The 23,330-nt window shown below is 36.1% G+C and overlaps 2 protein-coding genes, 1 non-coding gene and 1 pseudogene across 3 annotated transcripts; 1 reads left to right on the forward strand and 3 right to left on the reverse strand.

Annotated features, from left to right (window-relative positions):
- The first annotated feature begins 908 nt into the window (after window positions 1-908).
- LOC127806552 (trihelix transcription factor ENAP1) lies at window positions 909-6,198 on the forward strand. Its single transcript, XM_052343915.1, has 2 exons — window positions 909-2,272; window positions 5,978-6,198. Exon 1 carries the CDS (start codon window positions 1,228-1,230, stop codon window positions 2,269-2,271), a length of 1,044 nt encoding a protein of 347 aa, XP_052199875.1. The 5' UTR covers window positions 909-1,227; the 3' UTR covers window position 2,272; window positions 5,978-6,198.
- Window positions 6,199-12,825: 6,627 nt separating this feature from the next.
- LOC127806219 (aldehyde dehydrogenase family 2 member C4-like) lies at window positions 12,826-16,860 on the reverse strand. The gene is made up of 9 exons (XM_052343360.1): window positions 16,728-16,860; window positions 15,813-15,955; window positions 15,352-15,735; window positions 15,162-15,251; window positions 14,523-14,696; window positions 14,266-14,403; window positions 13,880-14,017; window positions 13,692-13,753; window positions 12,826-13,595 (listed from the first exon to the last, which is right to left on the reverse strand). Exons 1-9 carry the CDS (start codon window positions 16,828-16,830, stop codon window positions 13,322-13,324), a joined length of 1,506 nt encoding a protein of 501 aa, XP_052199320.1. The 5' UTR covers window positions 16,831-16,860; the 3' UTR covers window positions 12,826-13,321.
- Window positions 16,861-17,905: 1,045 nt separating this feature from the next.
- LOC127805707 (aldehyde dehydrogenase family 2 member C4-like) lies at window positions 17,906-21,771 on the reverse strand (annotated as a pseudogene).
- LOC127807025 (U2 spliceosomal RNA) lies at window positions 21,735-21,933 on the reverse strand. The gene has a single exon (XR_008024562.1). It is a non-coding gene; the product is annotated as a U2 spliceosomal RNA (small nuclear RNA).
- Between the last annotated feature and the right edge of the window lie 1,397 nt (window positions 21,934-23,330).

The raw sequence follows: 23,330 nt of genomic DNA on the forward strand, positions 1-23,330 counted from the left end.
TCTTGTACATTTTTGTGGCATTTAACAAATACTTTTTCAATAAAGGCCACATTCAAATGTTGTAACTTCATTGGAGGTTAAAGTCTGATACCTAATTATTACTTGAGTGATTATTTAATGTACGAATTATAATTTTTAAGATTTGAAATATGACGATACTATTAATAAAGGATAACATATATTTTTATGGATGTCACACAACATACTAACGTATCTTTTGTCCTTAATTATTCAAGTTTTTGTTTTATTAATCAAAATCTAGTAAAGGAAAAAGAAATTAGGATGTTTTTTAAAATCAAAATCTAGGATTTTTTTGTTCTTTTTCCTAATATATTAGGATTTTTTGAAAGAAGAATAAATGAAAAGGCTTATGTATATCACATTCGGATTTATGTTATGTATTTTTCTTTTTTCTATTACTTGGACAAATTAAAAAACTTTCCGAATTCTATTTTTCTTTTTCTTTTTTAGTTTGGATAGGTAAAATATTTCCAATCTCCCAGACCCATTGATAACGTTCACAACTAAGCCCAAAAACAAACGAAAGGCCCAACTTGTCAATTTGGGCCCGATGACCCAATATCAGAGGGAGAACCAAATAATCACGGGCCCAGTTTCCAAATATGGTAGACCAAACCCAAAAACTGTGGCCCAAAATGGCAAGCCTACATATAGATTGGACCCTATTGCCAGTCACCATACCCGTATTTAATTGGAATATTTTAGTTCATATTTGGTCATTTTTAAATTATTATAATATACCCATTTAACAAAAGCTAAATTTATCCATTAGCAGTGGGCGGGGCTCCAAAAATGGGCATATTGTGATCGTTAAGGAAATGGCATATATCTTCAGTTTGCTGCCAAGTGAACTGACGACACGAGAAGTTTGAGAGTTATTTGTCAAACGCTGACATTAACCACACATGCGCACTTTAGCAGCGCTGACACCAATCAATCACTCACTTCCAAGTTTTCCCAAAGCCCAAATCTTTCCTCCTCTCCTACGCCTCTCATTTTCTCTCCCTCTCCCTCTCCCTCTCCAAAGCCCTAGTTCTGCTCTCACTATCGATTTGGTACTGTAATTGAGCATCAATTCACTTCCAATTTCACAGAAGCTGCAAAATTAGGTTTTGATTCTGTTCGGTAAATTCAAATTTTCTGATTCTTTTTCCTGAGTTTCTTGTTCAGCCGTAGAAGTTAGGGCTTTGGTTCTTTCCTATTTGAATGGATGATACCGAGGACGACGCTAGGTATCCGCCCAAGCATTACTCTGTGAATCACCGCGGGAAGCATGCCAATCGAAACCCTCTTATTCCAATCAACAGTAGCTATCGCGACGAGGAGGATGAGTATGAAGGGGACGAATTGGGGGAAGAGGATGAAGATATGAACCATGAATTCGATGATGAAGATGACGATGACGATGATGAGGATGAAGAAGAGGATGTTGAAAATGGATATGACGAGAGGCGGCAAAAGAAGCGGAGGCTGGAGAGTTTGGTTTCCAATTACGAGTTTGCTCCTCGCAAGCCGCCTCAGGTTTCTCGGAATACCCATGCCGATTGGACCGATCAAGCGACGTTTGTATTGTTAGAGGCGTGGGGGGATAGGTATTTGCAATTGGGCAGGAAGAGTTTGAGGTCTGAGGATTGGCAGGAGGTGGCTGAGAAGGTGTCCGAGGGGTCGAAGGTGGACTGGACGGATACGCAATGTCGAAATCGATTGGACACGTTGAAGAAGAAGTATAAAAAAGAGAAAGCAAAATTGGAAACCATGGGAGGATACACTAGCAAGTGGGTCTTCTACAAGAAAATGGATATGTTGTTGAATTCATCATCTTCATCAAAGCAACAGTTTGGATTGCCTTGTGGGGTTGATTCTGGGGAGTACGTGTTTATGAATCCGAGGGTGTATTTGAATCGGTCCAATGGGTTGGATGAGATGAGGGATAGTCCGGGTGAGTCAGAGGACGATGAGGACTCTGATGGGCTTCCACCCAAAAGGAAAGGGCATGGAGGAGATGATAATGATGCATCATCGTTTAGGTTGTTGGCTGATTCAATTCAAAAGTTTGGGGAGATTTATGAGAAGATTGAGAATAGTAAGAGGCAGCAAATGTTAGAGTTGGAGAGGATGAGAATGGACTTTCAGAGAGATTTGGAGGTACAGAAGAAGCAGATTCTTGAAAGGGCACAGGAGGAGATTGCTAAAATACAGCAAGAGGATGATGATGAAACTGATGGTTCTGCAGAGAATCTCAGTGGGTAATGTAGGTTCATCTAGCCTTTATTCCATCTGTTAACCTCTAGTTTGCATATTAATCTGTTTTTCTGTTATAGTTCTCCTTTTATTTACTTTTATGGTCCCACTACTGAAATTTATTGTGTTTGATAAGTGAAGTAATATATCGTGAGAAGTAATTACTTGAAGTAATAAATGACGAGTACCTGTTGAATATTGTTATTTTAATTGTTATGGAACTGTGATTATCTTTGGAAAAATAATTGTCTTACTTTTTAATTCAATGATTGTCTAAATAACAGTGGCTTGGTGATTGATTCAATATAGTGTCAGATACTTATCTTGATGCATGAGAAGAATGCCAATTTTGTTGTCTCTTTATCATTTAAAATGAGATGAATATGTTATTTTTTTGGATTGTGTTCTGATACTCAGCACCTAGGATTTGTTTCAGGCATTATTGTGTGATTTCTTATCATATTATCCATTGGATTAAGTTCTACATTTATAATTGCATGGACTTAGGGAGAGGAGGGAGGGAGTTTAGTTCATAAAGGATTGTTTCAAGGTCACCTTGCAATATGGGGCTGGGGAGGTCAGATGAATATGCCACCTATCATGACGAATCTCTATTGTGTCCTATGTGATGAGGGTGATGAGCATTTCCGTTAAAGGCTATTATGTGCAAATTGAGGTGCCCCTTTGGGTGGTCTTAGTAGATACTTCACAAGGTTCTGCTCACGCTTTTGTAATCTAAGGAATGGTAGACAGATGGCAGATTAGTACTTTATGTGTAAGAATAGACTCCAGTCAACCTCCCCTTCATGGTGTAGAGTTGTGGAGTTTTGATTCTTCCATTTTTGTCATACAATGATAACTGATTATGTTGGCCTCACTAATATATGTTCTGTATTCTCGGGTTTGGGGTTGCCGGAGGTACACCCTTTGGTGTGTGATTGCCCTGTCCTTTTGTGTAATGTGGTGCATTTTGGGATGAAAGAAGCCAAAAAGCACTTTTAAGGCATAAAGAGTGGTTTGTTGCTAGATGCAAAGTTTCTTGTTACTCTCTTTTGTAGTTTTGAGTTTATACTTCTGTTTCTCTTTTTTGCTGTTTTTAGTTGACTTATTTTTGCTTGTAGATTGATAGTTTTCTGTTTCTGTTTGATTACTGTTATTTTGTTCTAAAATTTTTTTAGAACTTTCAAAATTTTGAACACACGAGAATTTGGTTTTCACTTTTTGTTGTAATTTTCATTTTCACCATCTTGTTTCACTGTCACCAACAAAACCTCCATTGTTGCTTCCATCTCCTTCCACTGGAATCACCATCACCATCACCATCTCTTTCCACTGATATCATAGCTGCCATCTCCTTCCATCGACATTGCCACTGCTGCCGCCATGTCCTTCCACTGGCATTGTTGTCACCATCTTTCATGGGAATCATGACTGTCCAGATATGGATCTGGGAAACACACAATTTCCACATCTACGAGTCAGCGATTGTGGCTGCCATGAGTTGTTAACTCCCATGGCAGTTGTTGGCAAGTGGAGAGAAGGCCAGAGGAGTCACTGACAACCTCCAGCATCTCCTCCAGTCACCAGGGACTCCAGGGTAGGAGAAATATAAAAATAGTAAAATGCAATATTGAAAATGAACATAATGTTGTCAAACATGTTAAGTTTTCATTCTTTTAAAATTAAAAAAAAAAATTGAAAATGAAAACTGAAAACTTTGTCAAACTTTGATTTCCATTTAGTTTCGAAAATTTCCATTCCATTTTTATGAAAATGGAATGGAAATTTTGGCAACATCTTTTGACACGGTGTTGCCATTTCCAAATCAATGAATCCTTGCCAAAATTTTGGAATGAAATGAAAATTTTGGAATGAAATGAAGATTGTGAACACACACACACTAAGAGAACCCAATTCTGTATCTTATTTAGAGTTGGAAATTTACTACAGGTCAAAACAGAAGCTTTTATATGTGAAAATCTAATTCTATTGATGTCATGACAATTGCCATCCAAAAACAAAAGCTGCTGTCAGCCAAAAGCATGCACGTCTTATTTTTACACACTGTTGGGAATGAATGAATTTGAAATTTGGAATTAATTTGCAAATGAATTCTACATAGAATTCATGTAGAATGCATTTACAAATGAATTCTTGTGTTTGGCATGCCACAACTTAAAATATAGATTGAATTTCACAAACTTATATTTGAAATACATCCAGAAGTAAAGTTTCATTTTCTCTTATTTCCTGCAATACCCTTGATATAATAACATCATTAAAGTAAAGACAAAAAACATCATAAACATAGTCAAAATCTAAAACCAACCTAACACCTACCAAAACCCAAAGCAGCACCAACACAAAGCTAACGATAAGACCAAATACACAGCCAGCCAAATCACCCCAGAAACCACCCTTCAAACTCTGCATCATAACAGAAAGGACAGCAACAAATGAAAAGGAACAAACTCAAGATTCCTCCAACTGACATACATCCACACATGTATAATATACATCCATATGGGCTTAGCAATTGAAAGCATAGAAAGGTGAAAAAGCATAAGCAGATTCAAAAGGAATGCTCACCAGATCAGTCGTCCATCACTTCTTCGAATGTGGAGAGAGAATTCGTCTGCAAATCCCACCTATTTGCAGATGAATAGGTGGGTTAGTTGTCTTCAATACTGTGGAATTGAATTCCTGGAATTGAAATGAACAATTTTTCTTTTTTCATTCCGAACACAGAATTTTGGAATTGGAAATGAAGTCCACAAATTTTTGTGGAATTCATTAATTCCAAATGGGGTGTTACTCATATGACTTGCTTTCCATGTTCAGAAAACTCTGTAACGTGGATGATATGAGCATATCACATCAATTTTTAGCGCAAAAAAATTCTCCATGATGCAAAACATCTGGCTGTAAGATGGATCTGTATAAACATAGTTCTCTTTTATCAAGTTTAACAGCAGTTTCATGAGCTAAGATCATTTTTCTCCAGTAACTTCCATGATTTTGCAATGAAAATTAACAGCCAAGGACTTTGGAGACTGAGAATTAGTGTGTGTAGTACTTGGTTTTTGGAGAATTATGATATGTAACATGAAGCTTTAGTTCCATTATAGATGTATGATTTGATTGTGATTAGTCCTGTTATCACAGCTTGTTATTCATCTTGACATTTGTTTTGTCATTGGGTTCATTGCAAGTTTTCAAGCATCAGAAGATGTTCCAACAACTTCTATGATGTTAAACCATTCAGTAAAATGTTGCCATTATTGAGTTACCATACCATAAAAATGAACTTAAATGGAGAACCTAATATTTATATATTGCTAAGAATTGTTATTATGACTCAAAGTTTCAACAAAATAATGGAGTAAAGATGTGGCACTCTTTGTCAGAGTGCCATTCTGCTCAGTTGATATTATTCTTTATGCAGAATGACAATCGAATGTACTTTCTCTTTTTTCATTTGTTTATTTTTGTGCTCGTCATTTCATTTTCAGCTGTATCAACTCAGATCTTTAGCCAGTAGTTTACTTAGTATAACCTTTCTAGTGATAAGATTTCATGGGATTCTGGCTAACCTTGTGAGATTTTTTAATAACTTTACTAGCCTTTGTAATTATCAAGTTATGGTGACATTGGCTCAGTTATTATTTCACCAAATATGGAGTCAATAAAAGAATTTTGGCATATATCTGGGCAGGAATATGTTAAAGGAACCTCGTGCAATCCTCTAGGGGGAGACTTTTCTCTCAGCTTGGTCAAAGCAGGGAGGAGATGGCAGTGCAAAGAATCTCAGGTTTTATTGGATGTGCTAGGCGTGTATTTAACCCCATATGTATGCGGTATTACCATGGTTATACATTTTGACTGGAGTTCATGGTTTGTAATAACTTTTTGGCTTAAGAATTCACCATATAATTCTGATTCTGTTGTCATCACCATTATAATCACTTGTTTTTGTTTCACTTTTTTTGGCTTCTGTTTCAATTGCTAGACTTTCGTTATTGAGCAATGCATGCAGGCTTATGGCATTAGTAGCCTTTAGCCTGTGCTTATGATTTACTCCATTGCCCAATTCAGGAATTTTGTTTTCAGATTTATGACTAACCTGCAATCGGTAAACAATCAAGAACTGTTTTTGGATTGCTCTTGCAATTTACCCTTTTGGTTTTTGAGAAAATTTTGATTTCTGACTTATTTTACCACTCTTGACTGTAATGAAAGAGAATTAGATTCTGGAATTTGGCCAAATGTTTAAGTGATGGGGGAGAAAGTAGATTTAGTCAAGCTCCATTATGGTGTTTGATAAAGAGTCCAGATACCATTGCTATGCTACTGTCCAGTCTGTTACTTTAATCTCAGTGTTCAATGTTGTTAGGAGGTGGAATCTTAAATCCTAAGCCTTAAAATTTACGCCTTTGTTATTTTTTCTTTGGGAACTACCAGCAGCAAAGAGTTGCTGCATAAGGACTAGGCATGCACTGTCTATTTGAGAAATCAAAACTTTCTCCTCTCTTATCTTTTCCTAGCAGCCCAAATGTGCTCTTGCTTGGTCTTCAACCATACCAAACGAAAATAAATACATATATGGCTTACTTTAATTCCCTTAGTTGAACATCAGACAAAAAGAAGATGCCAAGTACCTTATCCCTTATGTAGAAAAAGAAAAAGGAAAACAACTTGTTCAACCCAGAAAATTTCTTGGCCTTCTCGGAATTATGATTGTTCCAAAGGTGACAATTTATCCATTCAATCCTCCTGGAGCAATAAAATGAAAATCATACTATATGGTAATCTTCATCTATCTTTTCTCAGAATATGTAGTCCTGGGATTTACATGTATAATAGAAAACAACATTCATGATCGTGTCCAAAACAAGCACCCAAGAGTACATGGAAACCAACGTTGGACCTTCCCACAAGTTCATCCCTCTATACATCCTGAACTCAAACAAACACTCAACTAGCCTAAAACCTACATTACTCAATAAAGCCATAGCCAGGGCCATTTGTTTTCTCCCCTTAATAAGACTCCTAGCCTTTACTAATGATTCAAACCCAGAACACTCACCCTCCAATACAGATAAAACTCTTGCTAAGTTTCCCACAACCATCACGTGTGCAAATGCCACACAAAAGGGTACCCCAAAAAACCCTATGACAGTCCAGAAACCTAATGCCCTTGAACATATACCCCATGCTAGCAGTATCTTTGGAGCAGTAGTCAAACTAGTAACCAGAACTCCAAGGAGGCCAAGTATAATCATGAACTCCCAAAAACTTGTGTGGAGAAGCCTAAACCAAGCCAACCCACTTCTGACAAAAAGCCTTCTTCCATTGAGGTTGACTCCATTGTAGGTGTCTGAAACTGCTTGAATGGTTGCGGCCCTTCCAAGGAGGGAGAAGGTGATGGCTGAAGGTAGGCAAATGATTATGTGGACAATGGTTTTTGGAAGTAGCTTGGGCAAGGGCAGATCACCATTTTGTCCAAGCACACGGTCTGTGACTTCAAGCATGGAGAAGGGTATCTGAGGAAAATTGTGAATGAGGAAGTGGGAGATGAAGAGAGAGATCGGGAGAGGTGAGAATAGAAAGATAGAAATAGAATGGAAGTAAGTTGGATGGAGTTGTAGAATTCTGATTGATTCTCTGAAGATTTGAGCTGTGTTAATGAAATGGCTTGAGTCAAGTGTTTGTATCGTTCGTCTTGGCATTGTGTGAACTAGAGAGCGGGAGGGAAATGCAGATGATAGAATGGGAGAATGTCAGCCTGTGTGGATGTATGCTTGTTATTGATGAGTATAAAAAGGCCACCCTATCTTAGACTCCTTATAAACTAAGGTTTGGTTGCTTGCTTGCTAATAATTCATGATTGAAGAGGCTTGTTTCAGGGTGGTCATATCATTCACCAAATTCCACATGCATTGTCTTTCGAATGTTGAGTTAATATTATAAAGCTATCAATCATGACTATGTAGAAATTCGTAGGTAAATAATACATTTTGAAAAAACTTGATTTGTTGCTTCGCATATTATTGAATCTGGTTACTTTGCTTGTGACAGAAGAGCTATCAATGTTGATCACAAAGTTACAACTCTAAAAGCATAAAATTTCCTTAATTGCAGGGTTCGTCCTGAGTCAAATGCCTACCACATTCTTGCATAGAAGTTTTATTAAGATTGCTGATGCTGATTGCTGGATAACCCAAAATTTTTAATATCATATTTAATTACCAAAAGTGATCATGTATAGTAAAAGCTATTGAATTAGAGCTCTAGAGAATCCATTTTTCAGATGGTCGCCTACTCCATGCTTCTGGAGAGTGAATTGGGGCAAGAAAGGCACGATCACGGGATTGGAGGATTAATTAAGGGGTGATTAAAATAGGGGCTAAGGTTTCATGATGTACCTTGAACGAGGGGTAATGATTTGAGCTCCCATTTCGGATGAATTCGGGTGTGGTGGATGAAATGATGAGAAAGAGAGGAAGATTGGTAGTTGTTTGAAATTATAAAGAATAGTTCCTGTCAACTTCAAATTTCAAGATTATCTAAACTCCGTGAAACAATAGTTAAATTATAGTCAAGGCTTCTTTGATTGAAAGACTTCTAATTCTTTGGGTAAAGTAAATGGTATATTCTTGATATTTCATATAATTATAAAGAAGATTTGTATTTATCAAAAATTATACTGATTATTCTTAATATTCAGAAATTGTATCCAATTATTCATTATTACTAGATTCACATCACTAAGAATACCTCTAATGTTTTATATATTTACACATTTTTTAACATCTGTCTAACAAAAAAGAAGTTAGTGTAACTTTCAAAATATGAGGGGTCCAACTTGCAATTTGGTGAAACTTTGTGCTGTATTTTATTTACTCTATTCTTTTTCTTGAGTTTTTTCCTTTTGTTTCAAAGTGATGTTTGCTTCCCAGAAAAGGATAAACCATGGGAGCCAGCCGGACTGGATAAGGCAATGTTTGGATGTCTTCTTTCCCCTAGTTGTTGTATAGGAAGCAGCCAAACAGGGCTTAAGCTGGGATGTTGTCAGAGTGGGGACTTCAGATTGGATGCTATTTCTCTCTTGAGGTGGAGGAAATGACTTCTCATGTAAGCCAGCAATAATGCTGATAACTTGACAATTCAAACACATCCCAAGTTTTAGAATTTTCTCGTCATCTTCCATATATATATATATATATAATGATGAAAATAATTTAATTATTTTTGTGAATTTATAATTTTATTCAATCTTTTTATTTTTATCAATTAAGATCAAATTGATTTAATTAGATGTATTTTATTCATCAATTTAGAAAGAAGTGTCTATATGTTGACTTGGCATATTAGGTATCGTATAATAGTAATATTTGTAAGAATTATATTTTTATATAAATAATATATATATAATTTCTTGTTCAGATTTTACTTTTTTTTTATAGTTATATTTTTTTCTTTTCTTTACTTATTTATACATGTGGGTCTAATAAATATTATTATTATGACACTTGACATGTCAAGTTAACATGAACACCACCATTCTAAATTAATTGTATATGTTGGATAAAATTATATTTAATTTAGATTTAATTGTCAAAATTAAAAGAATTAGATAAAATTATAAATCAACAAAAAAAATTGAATTGTTTTTATATATATTATTATCAAGCTTGGACAACTTAAAATTTTGTTACTAAAAGTATCTGCTTACATGTAGATGGGCAATTACATTTTCATGTTACTTCAGGGTTCATTTGGAACATCTTATAGAAATTAGTTTATTGAAATAGGTTGTAGTTTCCGTTCAAACGTTTTTATTAATTTTATAAAAACAAATGTTAAGGTTAAGCTAATTAAGAAGTAAGAAACCCACAAAAACTAAAACAAAAAATTGAAATTTTTTTTTTTTTTTTTTTGGGGGGGGGGGGTTTGAGTATAAAAAAAGTAAATAATCAATTGAATATATGGTGGCAAATGAAGAGTTTAATATTTGAAACTCAATATATATTCATAATGTTAATGTCGGAGCAGGGGAATTTTAAATATTACGCTATTAATATATAAGTTGTGTTGTACCCCTTAGTTAGAGTTATAATCAACTGTACCTTTTCAATTAGATATTATAACCAAAAAGAATTACCTATAAATAAGTTAAGTGCAGAGGATGAGAGGTATGTTGAGAAATAACACAAATTCCTCTCTCAAATTCTCTCTCTCTCTCTCTCTTTCTCTAAATCCTCCCTTGTTTCAAATTCTCTCTATTTCTATTCTTCTTCTTGGATTTTTTATATTTTTTTTTAGAATTGTCCAAGACTCATCCTTGAGGCTTGATATTTTGATATCAAAGCCAATCTTCGACTATGGAGTGAGTTGAGGCAATTGTTATAGCTAGGCGATTGCTGATCTACCGCAATTCCAACCTGATTCGATGATCGAAAAGTTAAGGGAATTAGGATCATCAACAAGTAGAGTTGATAGTAACACCAATCATTGGCGACACACCATTGGTGTTCAAATTGGGAATTATATGCAAGAGTAAGGCAGATTCGAAGTAAGATACTGAAGGATGGCCAAATGGACAAGGATGAAGTAGTTGGAATCAAGGATGGAGGTTTGGGGTGTCGCAAACATAGAAGGCCATGATCCGCAGGGATGACATTTCAGCCATAAGGAAGAATGTGTAAGGAGATCTCGCTACAACTCGAGAAAGTATGTAAAGAGAATTGAAAAAGCACATGTAGACCATGGATCACTACAAAGAGACCATGGATCAGTATGACCAAAGAATTAATAACATGTTCAATATGTTGTCATCACTACCTCAATTCTGGTAGCCACCAAATTTCCCTCTTACTGATCCGATTTTGCCTAGCAATGGCATCCTTTCTAGGGGCACTGAAATGCAAGAAACAGAGGAAGATTCGATCCTAGAATTGGTGATTCAAGTAAGGGGATCCTGTTCTCAAACCTCTAATTACACTCCAATGCCAAGGTTAGAGATTCCGTTTGAGGGATTGAAGTTGAGGTGGTGGATCCATCATTATGAAAGGTTCTTTTAGTTTTATAATGTTGTTGAAGGGTAGAGAATTAACTTGGTAGTAGTGGCTTATCTAAATGACATGGCTAATTTTTGGTACTAGGGGTGGATTAAGACTATGAGATTTGAGGCCAGTTGGGTTAAGTTTGTTAAAGAAATATGTGACCGTTTTGGTGAGAAAAATATGACTGATGTGATTGAGAAATTTAACAAGTTAAAACAAAACGGATCGGTAGTTGAGTATCAAATGAAATTTGAGGAATTAAGATCTATAATGTGGAACTCGCAGCCAGTCCTAATGGAGTAATACTTTGCATCTAGTTTCATTAATAGTTTAAAAGATGAATTGAGGCTCATGGTCAAGATGATGATGCCTACAACAGTGAAACAAGTTGCTGAGAAATGAAGGTTACAAAAGCTTACTCTAGAAGCAATTTTCAAAAAGCACGGAATCCTATTGAGTAATAACCCTTCAACTAGTTAGTAGTTGAAAGGAAATCTTGGGGCTGCAACAATAGGAATGAACCAAGGAGATCTCGAGGTTTACTCAATAAAAAATTCTATGCCAGAACAAAAGAGATAGTTAGGATCGTGCTATAAATGCGAAGACAAATTCCATCCAAGTCACCAAATGCTAAAGATTGTTATTGAACATAGAAAGATTAGATGAAAAGGAAGAAAAGGAGGAGGAGGTTGTTCTCTAAAAAGAATTGGTGAGTGCAAGGTGATCACCGAGAAAAAGTCGCATAAATTATTACAAAAATGGACTCAAAAGTCTTACACTCTATACAGGCTGTTGAATTTGAAAAAAAAATGACTAAGGCAGATGAGGAGCATTCAAAAGTTACGAACTATTACACTTGAACTCCTCAATGGGATTGCCACAACCCCAAGAATATGTTAATCATTATGCTATTAATATATAAGTTGTGTTACACCCTTTAGTTAGATCTGTAATCGATTGTACCTTTTTAGTTAGACATTACAACTGAACGGAAAAGCCTATAAATAGAGGATGAGAGGCATATGGAAAAATAACACAAATTTTTTTCCTCATTTTTCTTTCTCTAAATCCTTCCCTTCCTTTCAAATTCTCCCCCCATTTTTATTCTTCTTTTCGGATCTTCTCTATATTTTGAATTGTCAAAGTCTCAACCTCGAGCCTTGACCATTAACTCAGATTATAATCAAAATAATCATTTAATATGGTAATGGTCTAGTAGAAAATGGATCAAGGATGGGATTTGGAGTAACCAGTTGAGCCAACACTCTGCTCTCTTTTATAGTCATGGAAACTAAGTCTTTTTTTTTTTTTGGGGGGGGGGGGGGGGGGGGGGGGGTTGGTTTAATATGGCTATTGATAAGAATTTATAGTCACTATCTTTTGGGTGTGTACTAATAAACTTGCTAAATATGTGCACTATTATCTCCGATACTATAATATCAATAAAGTACATAAAAATTTATATATAAATTAATTTCTATAAAAAATTAAACTCTAATCACAAAGAAAGACAATTAGAAGTTTTTATTGATAGGACAACAGGTTGAGAGTGGAAAAGAACTTTGTATGATAGACCCTGCATGCCCAAACAGTACGAGAGAAGATGCCTTTTTTCCTGAATATGTCTCAGCCTAAAACTGTATTATCTTTATCTCACCAGTCCAGCAAAAGGGAAACTAACCGAACTTAGTTTAATTCCTTCTTAAAAAAATGAAAATAAATAAGTAAAAGAACTTGCCTAGCCTAACTTAAAAGAACCCAAGGGTAGCTTCTTCTTTTCCCGGGCTTGAAGCAAAGTTCTCTCATATTGTGACTAAATATCACAGCATGACTTAAGTGCAGGCTTGGCCTAGACCTTTCTTCATCAAAACATTAAAACTAAATTCGATACTTGATATGACATTGACAGTTATGACAAGAAGGAACTTTTTGTCTTTATTCATCATTATTGTTTACCCTCCATGTTTGTTGCATGGCAAAGCCAGCAAATGCATTCAGAGCCAGGGTGAGTTGTAAATGGGAGTAACCACAGACTTGACATGAAGATACTTGTGAAGAGCATGTAGACCCATATCTCTCCCAAAGCCACTCATCTTGTAACCTCCATATGGGCAGTCTTTGTCAAAAGCAAAGTAACAGTTGATCCAAATGATTCCAGCCTTCACTGATCTTGAAACTGTGTTGGCAATATTCAGATTGTTGGTCACTATGCCTGCTGCCAGCCCATATCTTGTGTCATTGGCTCTCTTTATTGCCTCTTCTACTGTCCTGCAGTGTTCAAAGTAGAGTAAAAAAGGTTTTAAGTTTCAGTTGAAATCCAAAGCCTAAATGAGATTTTGTTGCTACATAAGAAGATCCACTTACTTGAACTTCATTAGTGACATGACAGGGCCAAATATCTCATCCCTTGCAATTAGCATATCATCCTGAGTAATTTAATAGCGTTAATTTAAGAGCAGTAACATATTTGTGGGCCCATTACTCATGTTCAATAAATTGATTTAGTTCAGGTTCAAAAAGTAATGATTGTAAGCTTTTAAAAATGTCTTTACCATAACATTACTGAAAATTGTTGGCTTTATATAGTATCCTTTCTCGCCATAGCGCTCCCCACCAGTTAGAAGGGTGGCCCCTTCCCTCTTGCCATGCTCAATGTATGAAAGTATTTTCTCAAATTGAGTCTTATCTACCTGAAAACAGTGTAATTTACACTTATGATTATATAAGTTATGTATAACTTCTATTTGCACATCAAAAGAATATAAAAAATTGTGATTATACTTGAGTTTAGAAGGAATTGGAAGGAAATGGAAAACGATCAAGCTGTAGGAATAGAAAGTCCATTTTCAAGCATTTTCACTTTCCCTTTACTTTACTTTACTTTACTTCACTTAATTATAGTTTATAGAGTTTATAGCAGTCAACTTTCTTTGTTTACCTGAGGCCCTTGTCGAACAGAAGGATCAAAGGGGTCCCCAACCACCCAAGTCTTTGCCTTTTCCAACAACTTCTTCACAAGTTCATCATAAATCCCTTCTTGAACTAACACTCTCGAACCAGCAACACAAACTTCACCCTTCAAGCCCAACAACATTAAAAGAGAGTCAATATTACAAGAACAAGAACAATCAAGCATGGAGCAAACTAAATGCAAGAAATCAATAATTAATTGAAGTGTGTATAGAGTTATCCTGCCTTGTTATGTAGAATGCCTAGTAGAGCAAGATCTGCTGCTTTATCAACATCTGCATCATCAAAAATGATGAGCGGTGACTTCCCTCCCAATTCAAGTGAGATTTGCTTTAAATTGGTCGTGGCTGCAGCTTGCATTACAAGACGTCCCACTTCTGTCGATCCTGTAAAGCTTACCTATCCAAACATCAAAATTAGAGATGAGGTTATTTAATCATATATTTGAATGATTTTTGTTAAAAATAAAATATATGAGAGACTAATATTGTTAAAAATAAAACATCAAAAATGATTTGATCATATTAAAAGAACATCAATAAAGGTCTCTGTGTGACGATAGCGGATGGATTGGAACAACTTTTTAACACAAAAGATGAAGGAAGGCCAAGAAAAAATCTCTTGAAGCATGGAATACTAATATAAGTATAATAGGAGTTGCAAGAGTTGTACATAATATATATAAGACTATAAATAGAAATGACTCGTGAGCTAATGTAACTAACCCCAAGTATATATAGTGCCTAGGTATATTGTTACAAAGAACACAAGAAAAATCCAACGGCAGAAAAGGTTCCAGTTTCTAAACTTGTAACTCAAATACAAGTGATTGTAGGGATTTGAAGGAGATGGTACCGTACTCACTTTATCAACGTCCATGTGAGAGGCGATGGCAGCACCAGCTGTTGGTCCAAAACCCGTTATAACATTCAACACGCCATTAGGAATACCTGCCTAATGATCAAAAGAGATCATTAAAAACAACCAGTTGCCATATGAGCTTTAGAGCAATGGAGGTTAATCAAATAATGTAGCGAAATTAGAGCTTAATTACCTGTTTAGCTAGATGAGCATGGTAGAGAGCTGAAAGAGGAGTCTGCTCGGCGGGCTTGACAATCATGGTGCAGCCAGCGGCTAGGGCTGGGCTAACCTTCATGAAGAAGAGGGAAGTTGGGAAGTTCCAGGGAATGATGTGGCCGACGACGCCGACAGGCTCCAACAGGGTGTAGGCTTGAAACTCGCCAGACATCTTTAGCGTCTCGCCGTGAATCTTGTCAGCAGCGCCGGCGTAGTAACGTAGAAGATCTGCTGCTGCCGGAATGTCCCTGTCCATGCCCCGGCTAAACAACTTCCCGGCGTCAATGGTGTCCAAGGCGGCTAGCTCCTCGGCATTTTCGTCGATTAGATTTGCCAGTTTCATAAGTATCTTTGCCCTTGCCTGATGCAGGAAAAGAGTGGGAAATTTTAGCTATGGAGGTAATTGGGTTGAAAAATGACGTATTAAAGAACACTTACTGAGCCAGATAAACGAGGCCAAGGACCATAGTCGAAAGCTTCTCGAGCAGCTTTAACAGCTAGATCAACGTCTTCTTTCTCACCTTCAGCAATCTTTGCTATCACCTCTCCTGTTCTTGGATCTATTGTCTCAAATGTTTTCCCTTCATTAAAATACTCAAAAATTAAACAACGGAATTAGATAATTTTATCATCAATCACCATCTACCTTTAGAGATCCTTGGCGGCCAGACAATTTTCAAATGCAAAAGTTCATTATCTTCTCTTGAACAACTGAATTACATAGAAATCTTTCATACAAAACATTTAACAGTTAATGCAATAATCATAGTTTTTATTATTCTTGAGTAGACATGGAAAGTTGAAAGAATATGGAATAAGATTAACATCTGATGCGGTTATCAATCAAAATTCAGCACAAATTGATCAAATCGAAATAATATTTTAATATTTTTTAAAATTTAAAATTCTACTTAATTTAAGATTCTATTTCATGTTATTTTAATACTTCTTAAGTTTTAGAATTTCACTTGATTTAAGATTCAACTTCATGTTTCTACTATTTAGAATTCTACTTCATGTTAAATTAGAATTTTAATTAGATTTTGTTTATAAATATTAAATGAATTTGAATTAGTCAAATATTATAAATATACCTAAGATCTAGAATTTGTAATAAAAAAATTTCAATTAAATTTCAACAATCTATTTGGGTTTCTTAGCAAAACAATCTTATTTTTGCATCTTTTTGAAAGTCAAGGTTCGACCACTGAAATTTATTTTTTTAAGAGTTTATTTTAGTGTATTTTCTTCATACTCGCGCTATACACTTCATTTATCATCAAAGAGCTAGCTAGCAAATATAGGAATAGAAAAAGTATATATACATATATATATATATATATATGAAAGAACCTGAAATGGAATCCACAAACTCTCCATTGATGAACAGCTTCTTGAACTTTATCTCTGGGATCTTCATAAATGCCTCTGAACTCCCATTCCTCTCTCCCTCCATCTCTCTCTCTCTCTCCCTCTCTCTCTCCCTCTAGCTGAAGTTAATCATAGAACTCTGTTCTAATTAAGCTTTCCTTTGTAGATACACACATATGTATATATATCCAGATCCAGATCCAGATCGAGATGGCCTATTTGAGTATTCTATGCCTTTAATGAAAAATAATCCGATCTGACATCACTAACAAAGAGATTGATCTCGCTGATAACTTCAAACCAGATAATGTTTAAGAAGGTAACTGACAGCTACTTAGGACTTGGGATAATAAATGAAATCATGAATCAAACAAAATCCTCATTAAATTAATGGTAGTTCCATATAATATTACGAAAGCTTCCATTATTATGATGAATGAAACCTTTGTTGTAATTGTTTTTTTTCCATCAAGACAAAATATAATTATTAATAAGAAGGTTATGGGTATCAAATGGGCGGCCAGGCGGGACAGCCCTCCACTTGGCCCCTTTTTTTAGAGAGAGAGAGAGAGAGAGAGGTGTGAGAGAGAGAAAAAAGAATTTAAATTTCGAGACTTTTGTTTTGCTATCCTCCCTTCATTGGAAAGATATCATTCGAGATATAGCGATATTTTGTACCAAAATATCTCTTGAGTGACACTGAGAGTGATATTGAGAGTGGCCCAATAGCATATTACTCTTTTTGAAACAAGTTGTGCCATTCCCGACCTCAACCCAACCCATGTTAGCGAAGCGGGTCTAGCACAACTCCCAAGGCTTTAATAAAAAGGCCGCGGCACAGCTTGTGTGAACTTTGGTTTTGGGGGGGGGGGGGGGGGGACACGAAGTTATTAGGTAAAATGGGTTGATTTATGTAAATTTAAAAAAAATATATTTTACAAGTATTTTATCGATTGCTTGAAATTCTCTTAGTTGAACTTACAAATTTTATGATGTAAAATCATTTAAATGTCATTACAACTAGAATTTAAACTCATAATTTTGAATTCATAAGAAGGTATTTTTATGTACTTAAATTGGACTCATAATTTTAGAAGTATAACTTAAATTTGTTGCAATCATTTGTAATTCTACAAATGAGACTAGTGCATGATGCTCTAATGAGGAATGATTAAATAATTAAATATTAAATATAATATTCATATTTATATGTACTTGTCTTCAGTTTGCTGTGCTTGCCTGAGGCCCTCGTTGAACAGAAGGATCAAAAGGGTCCCCAACCACCCAAATCTTTGCCTTTTCCAACAATTTCTTCGCAAGATTATCGTAAATCCCTTCTTGAACGAAAGCTCTTGAACCGGCCATACAAATCTCACCCTTCAGGCACAAGAATATATATTAAAAGAGAGAATTATGCAAGAACAAGAATAATCAAGCATGTAGGAAATTAAGGGCAAAAAAGAATTAATTAGCCAACGGAAGTATGTGTGGTCTCACCTTATGTGACGTCCTGACCCCACTATCGAGTGCCACCACAACTCACATTATAATCTCGGCCTACTACAAAGAACGATTATATCTCTGTCAATATAAAGTTTTAAGATAATATGGGTGCTCTGAGTGGAGTCTAGACTTCGCCGCCTTCGATCGGTTGAAAACTCGAGAGTAAATTGTATAGGCAGCAAAAACGCACCCAAGTCTCGTACCTGATTAGGCCTTTGGAGTATAAATTCGATTTCAAATAAATAAATACCAACAAGCTCAATAAATTACTTAAATCACCAAATATATTTAAACATATCTCAATTTTCGGTCGTAGCCGACAGGTACAAGTTCCTTACCCTACTGGGTTTACTCATAGTGGGAACCTTAACTTGATTCCAGTTTGCTTCAGGTTAAACCATAACCATCACTTATAGTTAACACACAGTAATTGTATTACATTATTAACATTTGGGGTTAACCCACACCCTCATGGTTAACGGTCGTTGCCAACTGGCAGCTCATCTATTAGCACCGCCTTTCCCTTCTCAGATCCCGAGCCACTTGCTGGGTTAGTGGAAAAAATATAGGGGTGAGTTCGGGGACTTAGTAAAGGCAATATGTAGTGTAATAAATTAATAAACATAACATCATAGATAAAAGTGAAGTGCAGCGTGCATGCAAAGCTGTCCACCGCACCCTGATCTCGATTTTGGTGGCCCTATTGACTTCATCAGGGACCCCATCTCAAGACTCACAAGGCCCAAATCCACAGCCTCATGTCTAGGCACTTCCTCAATGTCTTATGCAAGTCATGACAAACGTAAATTTACACACAAAGCATATTAAACTCATACATCGATTAATTCGAAGAAAAAATCAGGAAAACATCCACCTAGCGTTGTTTTCTAAACTGCCATCTCGTGTTCGAATTCCTATTTTCGAGTCTTTGACACGTTCCTTAAGCTCCAAATTAATTTCTACAATTTTTCCCATTTTTTCAGAAATTTCTAATTATATTTTCTTTTTTTTTCTTTTTTCTTTTATTTCCTTTTTTTTTTCTCTCTTTTCTTTTCTTTCTTCCTCCCTCCTTCTTCCTCTGTTCTTCTTCCCCGCGGCCCCCCTACGCGCGCCGGCTCTAGCCTCCACCAGCCGCCGCTGCCGCGGCCATCGCCAGTCGCTCCTCACCGCAACGCGACCATCGGCCTCTGCCGCGGTGCCATCGCTGCTTCGCTCGCAGCCACTGCGAGCTTCCAACCTACTCGCGCACAACAACACCTCCGGCCACCGCTCGCCCCTGCTGCTCCAGCCAGCATCGTCGTCGACCCCCCACGCTTCTGCTGCCCTGACTGGCCTCCATGAATGCTCCAACTCCACCCGGATTCATTGCGGCACAGCCATGGCCGCTGCTCCAGGTTGCAGTCTCTGAAAACGGCTCTGGCCGGCCGCTTCTCGCTCCCACTCAATCTCTTGATCTCTCTTTCTCTGCTCTCGGCTCCCTATCTCTCTCCCACTCTTTCTCTCTCGAGCTCTCATCTCTCCCTCTCGCGATCTCTCACTCCCCCAATCTCTCTCTGTTTCTCGGCCAAAGCTGAGAGGAAATATCTTATTTTTGATGCTTGTTCTCCAAGTACATGCACCGCCACATATATATATATACATTATATATTTATAGTTTATATATTTTATTATATAATAAAAATTACATATAAATCCATAAATTAATTATTTTAAAGTTAAGGGTATTACACCTTACCTTGTTAACAATGCAAGATCTGCAGCTTTTTCTGTTTTTCAACATCAGCATCATCAAAAATGATGAGAGAGGACTTTCCCCCAAGTTCAAGTGAGACTTGCTTTAAGTTGCTTGCAGCTGCAGTTTGCATTACAAGGTGCCCCACTTCTTTGTTTGTTAGAAAGGGTTTGACTCTTAAACCGATAAAGTTCATATAATCATCTGTGATCCTTTAAGTTAGCCTAGGTTTGTCTCATTTATATTTATGTTGCCCGCCAGTGGGCAACATAACATTCCTCTGAAAAGAATAGAACCCAAAAATAAATAAGTTGCTTGACAAGGTGTTAGAAATTAATTTCCTAGGCTAGATCCCCTCTCCCATCCATAACCCTAGTTTACAAATATATAAAAATTGGATTGGAAGGGGATGAAGACCTATAACCCTTATTCAAACAAATCAGCATTAATTTCATGGCAGTGTGTAATGGTTTGTATTTCATTCTTATATTGACATTATACAATAAAACAATGTTTTAGTTATTAGTTTAGCATATGATTTTGCTCTCATTTTAAACGAGTAATTTTATGGTTATGAATTAGGAGGATATATAGTGAACTCACTTTATCAATGTTCATGGGAGAGCAGATGGCAGCACCAGCTGCTCGACCAAAGCTTGTTATCACATTCAATACTCCATCGGGATTAATTACCTGCTTGGCCAGATGGAGAATAGTAGAGAGCTGAAAGAGGAGTGTGCTCGGCTGGCTTGACAAGCATGGTGCTGCCAGCGGCTACGGCTGGGCTAACCTTCAGAAGAACATGGTAGTTGGGAAGTTCCAAAGAATGATGCGGCCGACGACGCCGATCGGCTCCAGAAGCGCGTAAGCCTATGCCAAGTTTAATGATAAAAATATTTTTTACCCAAAGGAGGTCTAATAAATTTCTAATGATAAATATTTTAATATTAAAAAGGAATCCTAATAAAATTTTTATATTTTTTAAAAAAATTCTAAATTTTAAATGACTAAGACCCTTAAATTTCATAGATGAGCAGGAATCATGTCGGCAGCACAGTAGCACAAAAGATTTGCTGCCTGGCTTGCCCCAAGCGAACAATACAGCTTCCGGACGTCAATGGTATCCAAGGCAGCTAGCTCCTCCACATTTTTGTCAATCAAGTCTACCAGATTTTCTGGGTGTAGGGGCACTCAAGGTGAGCGATTTCACCTTTTGGACCAAGTATACCAAGTTTCATTATCCTTGCTCTTGTAACTAAGTCTACCATTGATGATCGGCACCGAAAGAGGGCAATGGCTAAAGGTGGTTAGTGACATGTCTAGGAAGTCGCCGCAGTTGTAGTCAAAACGAATTTGTATGAGAATCTCCCAAGTTCACAAGAAAATTCAAGGTAAAAGCCATGGTGGCAATGAAAATTCATACACGAGACCACTTTCACGATAAATCGCTGCTTACACAATCTAAATTGTAGAGTTCAAACATAACCTAAATTGAGCTAAAATTGACCGACTTAAATTGCTTACACCTAATAATAACATACTTAATAAGACTTCCTACAATTTTTCTAATTAACATATTTAATAGACTTGACTTAAATTTCTTACACCTAATAATAACATATATAACTCAATTATTAAATATTGAAAAAACAACTATTCGATTCTTATAGCTATATACAGTACAGGTTAATAACAAACCAAACGAAGATTCGGCCGGCTTTTAGGCCCAAACGAAACTTTAACTAGAGCATTGGGTGGGGCAAGCCAGGCCCGTGCAGTAGTGCAAAGCATGGGCGACCCGCGAGGCCCCCAGTAGCAAGCTACTGCTAGTGGAACCTCAACCCCGAGAAAAATTAATTTAATATCATGTGAGCCGATGGCCCACGTATCAGATATTAAACTGATAAGAACAGATACTACACTTGATCTTAGCCAAAAGGCCGAGAAAGGTATGCTTTGGCACTCGTTGTTCCTTCTCTTATGTAACTTCCGTTTGGCTTATCTCCACTCTTGCTTATTCGATGTGGGACAGTGTTCGTCGCTGTCACCATATGCTTTGTCTTCAAAACATGAATAAAATGAATTGTTCCAAGAGCTTTGCTTATTTTTCTTCTTCTATTTTTTTATTCCTCACAAATTCGATGACAAGCAATTTTTCTAATTAAACAATTATCATAGAAAAATGGATGCATTTTAAAATATGATTTATTTATTATTAATGAATAGAAATATTTAGTATTAAAAACAAAATGTACTAAATATACCTTAAGGAGTGTCAATATAATATAAAACTACTTCATTTAACCAAATAAAACAATATGATTTTTCATACACCAAACAAAGTAGGGACTTGGCAAACCATAAATATACAAATAAGATTAATTACAAAAATCACTGTAAATATAGTGTATAGATAATTAATTATTCTTACTATATATATATATATATATGTGTGTGTGGGTGCGCTAATCTCGAAAGCCAGACCTTCCATAAGGCTCATGAAGTGATTGTCGAGTAAATCACACCAAAGATCATAAAATTTTGACGTTCTTTTCAATTTGATTACTAAACTTTAATTTCTTGCAAAGTGATAACAAAATTTTAAAATGTTTTGTAATGTGATCATTAAAGTAATTTTTTTATGGTTCCTAGCTGAAATTGCTAACGTAACGATGACGTGGCGATGATATGGCCATTGCCACGTCAGTAATTTTGATGAAAAATTATCAAAAAATTACTTTAATAATCATATTATAAAATATTTTAAAATTTTATTATCACTTTATAAGGAATTAAAATTTAGTAATTAAATTAAAAAAGACATTAAAATTTTGTGACCTTTAGTGTGATTTACCCAACGATTGGCTCAGGTTCATGAAAAATTAACTATTTAAGAGCCAAACCTCTTTCTTGTATGGGCCCACTGCCCAGGCTTAGCCGCCCACCTCCTCTTCCTCTGCAAAGCTTTGCGTTGCCCTTGCTCTCGCCCTCGCCGATTAGCAGTGCGGCATTGCTAATCTCTATTTGTATACTTTTATCAAATTAAATATTAGATACATATATACATATAAATTAAAAATTCATGTACAGTGCATTGCCCCAGCCTCGATAACCTATAAAAACAAAGATGGATTAAATGGAGATGTCCTAATTGATGTAGCCAGCTACCCAAATTCATAGATATTTATAGCTTCAAACTTCGGCGGGCCACCCTACATATGGTCTAACTAATTAATTACACGTAAATGCAGCGCTAACTTTCCAACAAATGATTATTTAATTTCAAATAATCTTTATCTTTAAATATATAAAAGTATTATAGTTTGGTAAAAAGTTTTTTTCCTCAAAAC

This window comes from Diospyros lotus, chromosome 7, assembly GCF_014633365.1.
Source record: "Diospyros lotus cultivar Yz01 chromosome 7, ASM1463336v1, whole genome shotgun sequence".
Lineage (NCBI taxonomy): Eukaryota > Viridiplantae > Streptophyta > Magnoliopsida > Ericales > Ebenaceae > Diospyros > Diospyros lotus.

What these genes read in the sequence shown, in the direction of transcription:
- LOC127806552 (XM_052343915.1), top strand. Translation starts at nt 1,228, where the DNA reads ATGGATGATACCGAGGACGACGCTAGGTATCCGCCCAAGCATTACTCT.
- LOC127806219 (XM_052343360.1), bottom strand. Translation starts at nt 16,830, where the DNA reads ATGGAGGGAGAGAGGAATGGGAGTTCAGAGGCATTTATGAAGATCCCA. An exon ending in GTTTGTGGATTCCATTTCAG is followed by an intron (nt 15,956 to 16,727) that starts GTTCTTTCATAT and finishes ATTTTAATGAAG; the next exon opens with GGAAAACATTTGAGACAATA. An exon ending in CTCACATGGACGTTGATAAA is followed by an intron (nt 14,697 to 15,161) that starts GTGAGTACGGTA and finishes ATGTTTGGATAG; the next exon opens with GTAAGCTTTACAGGATCGAC.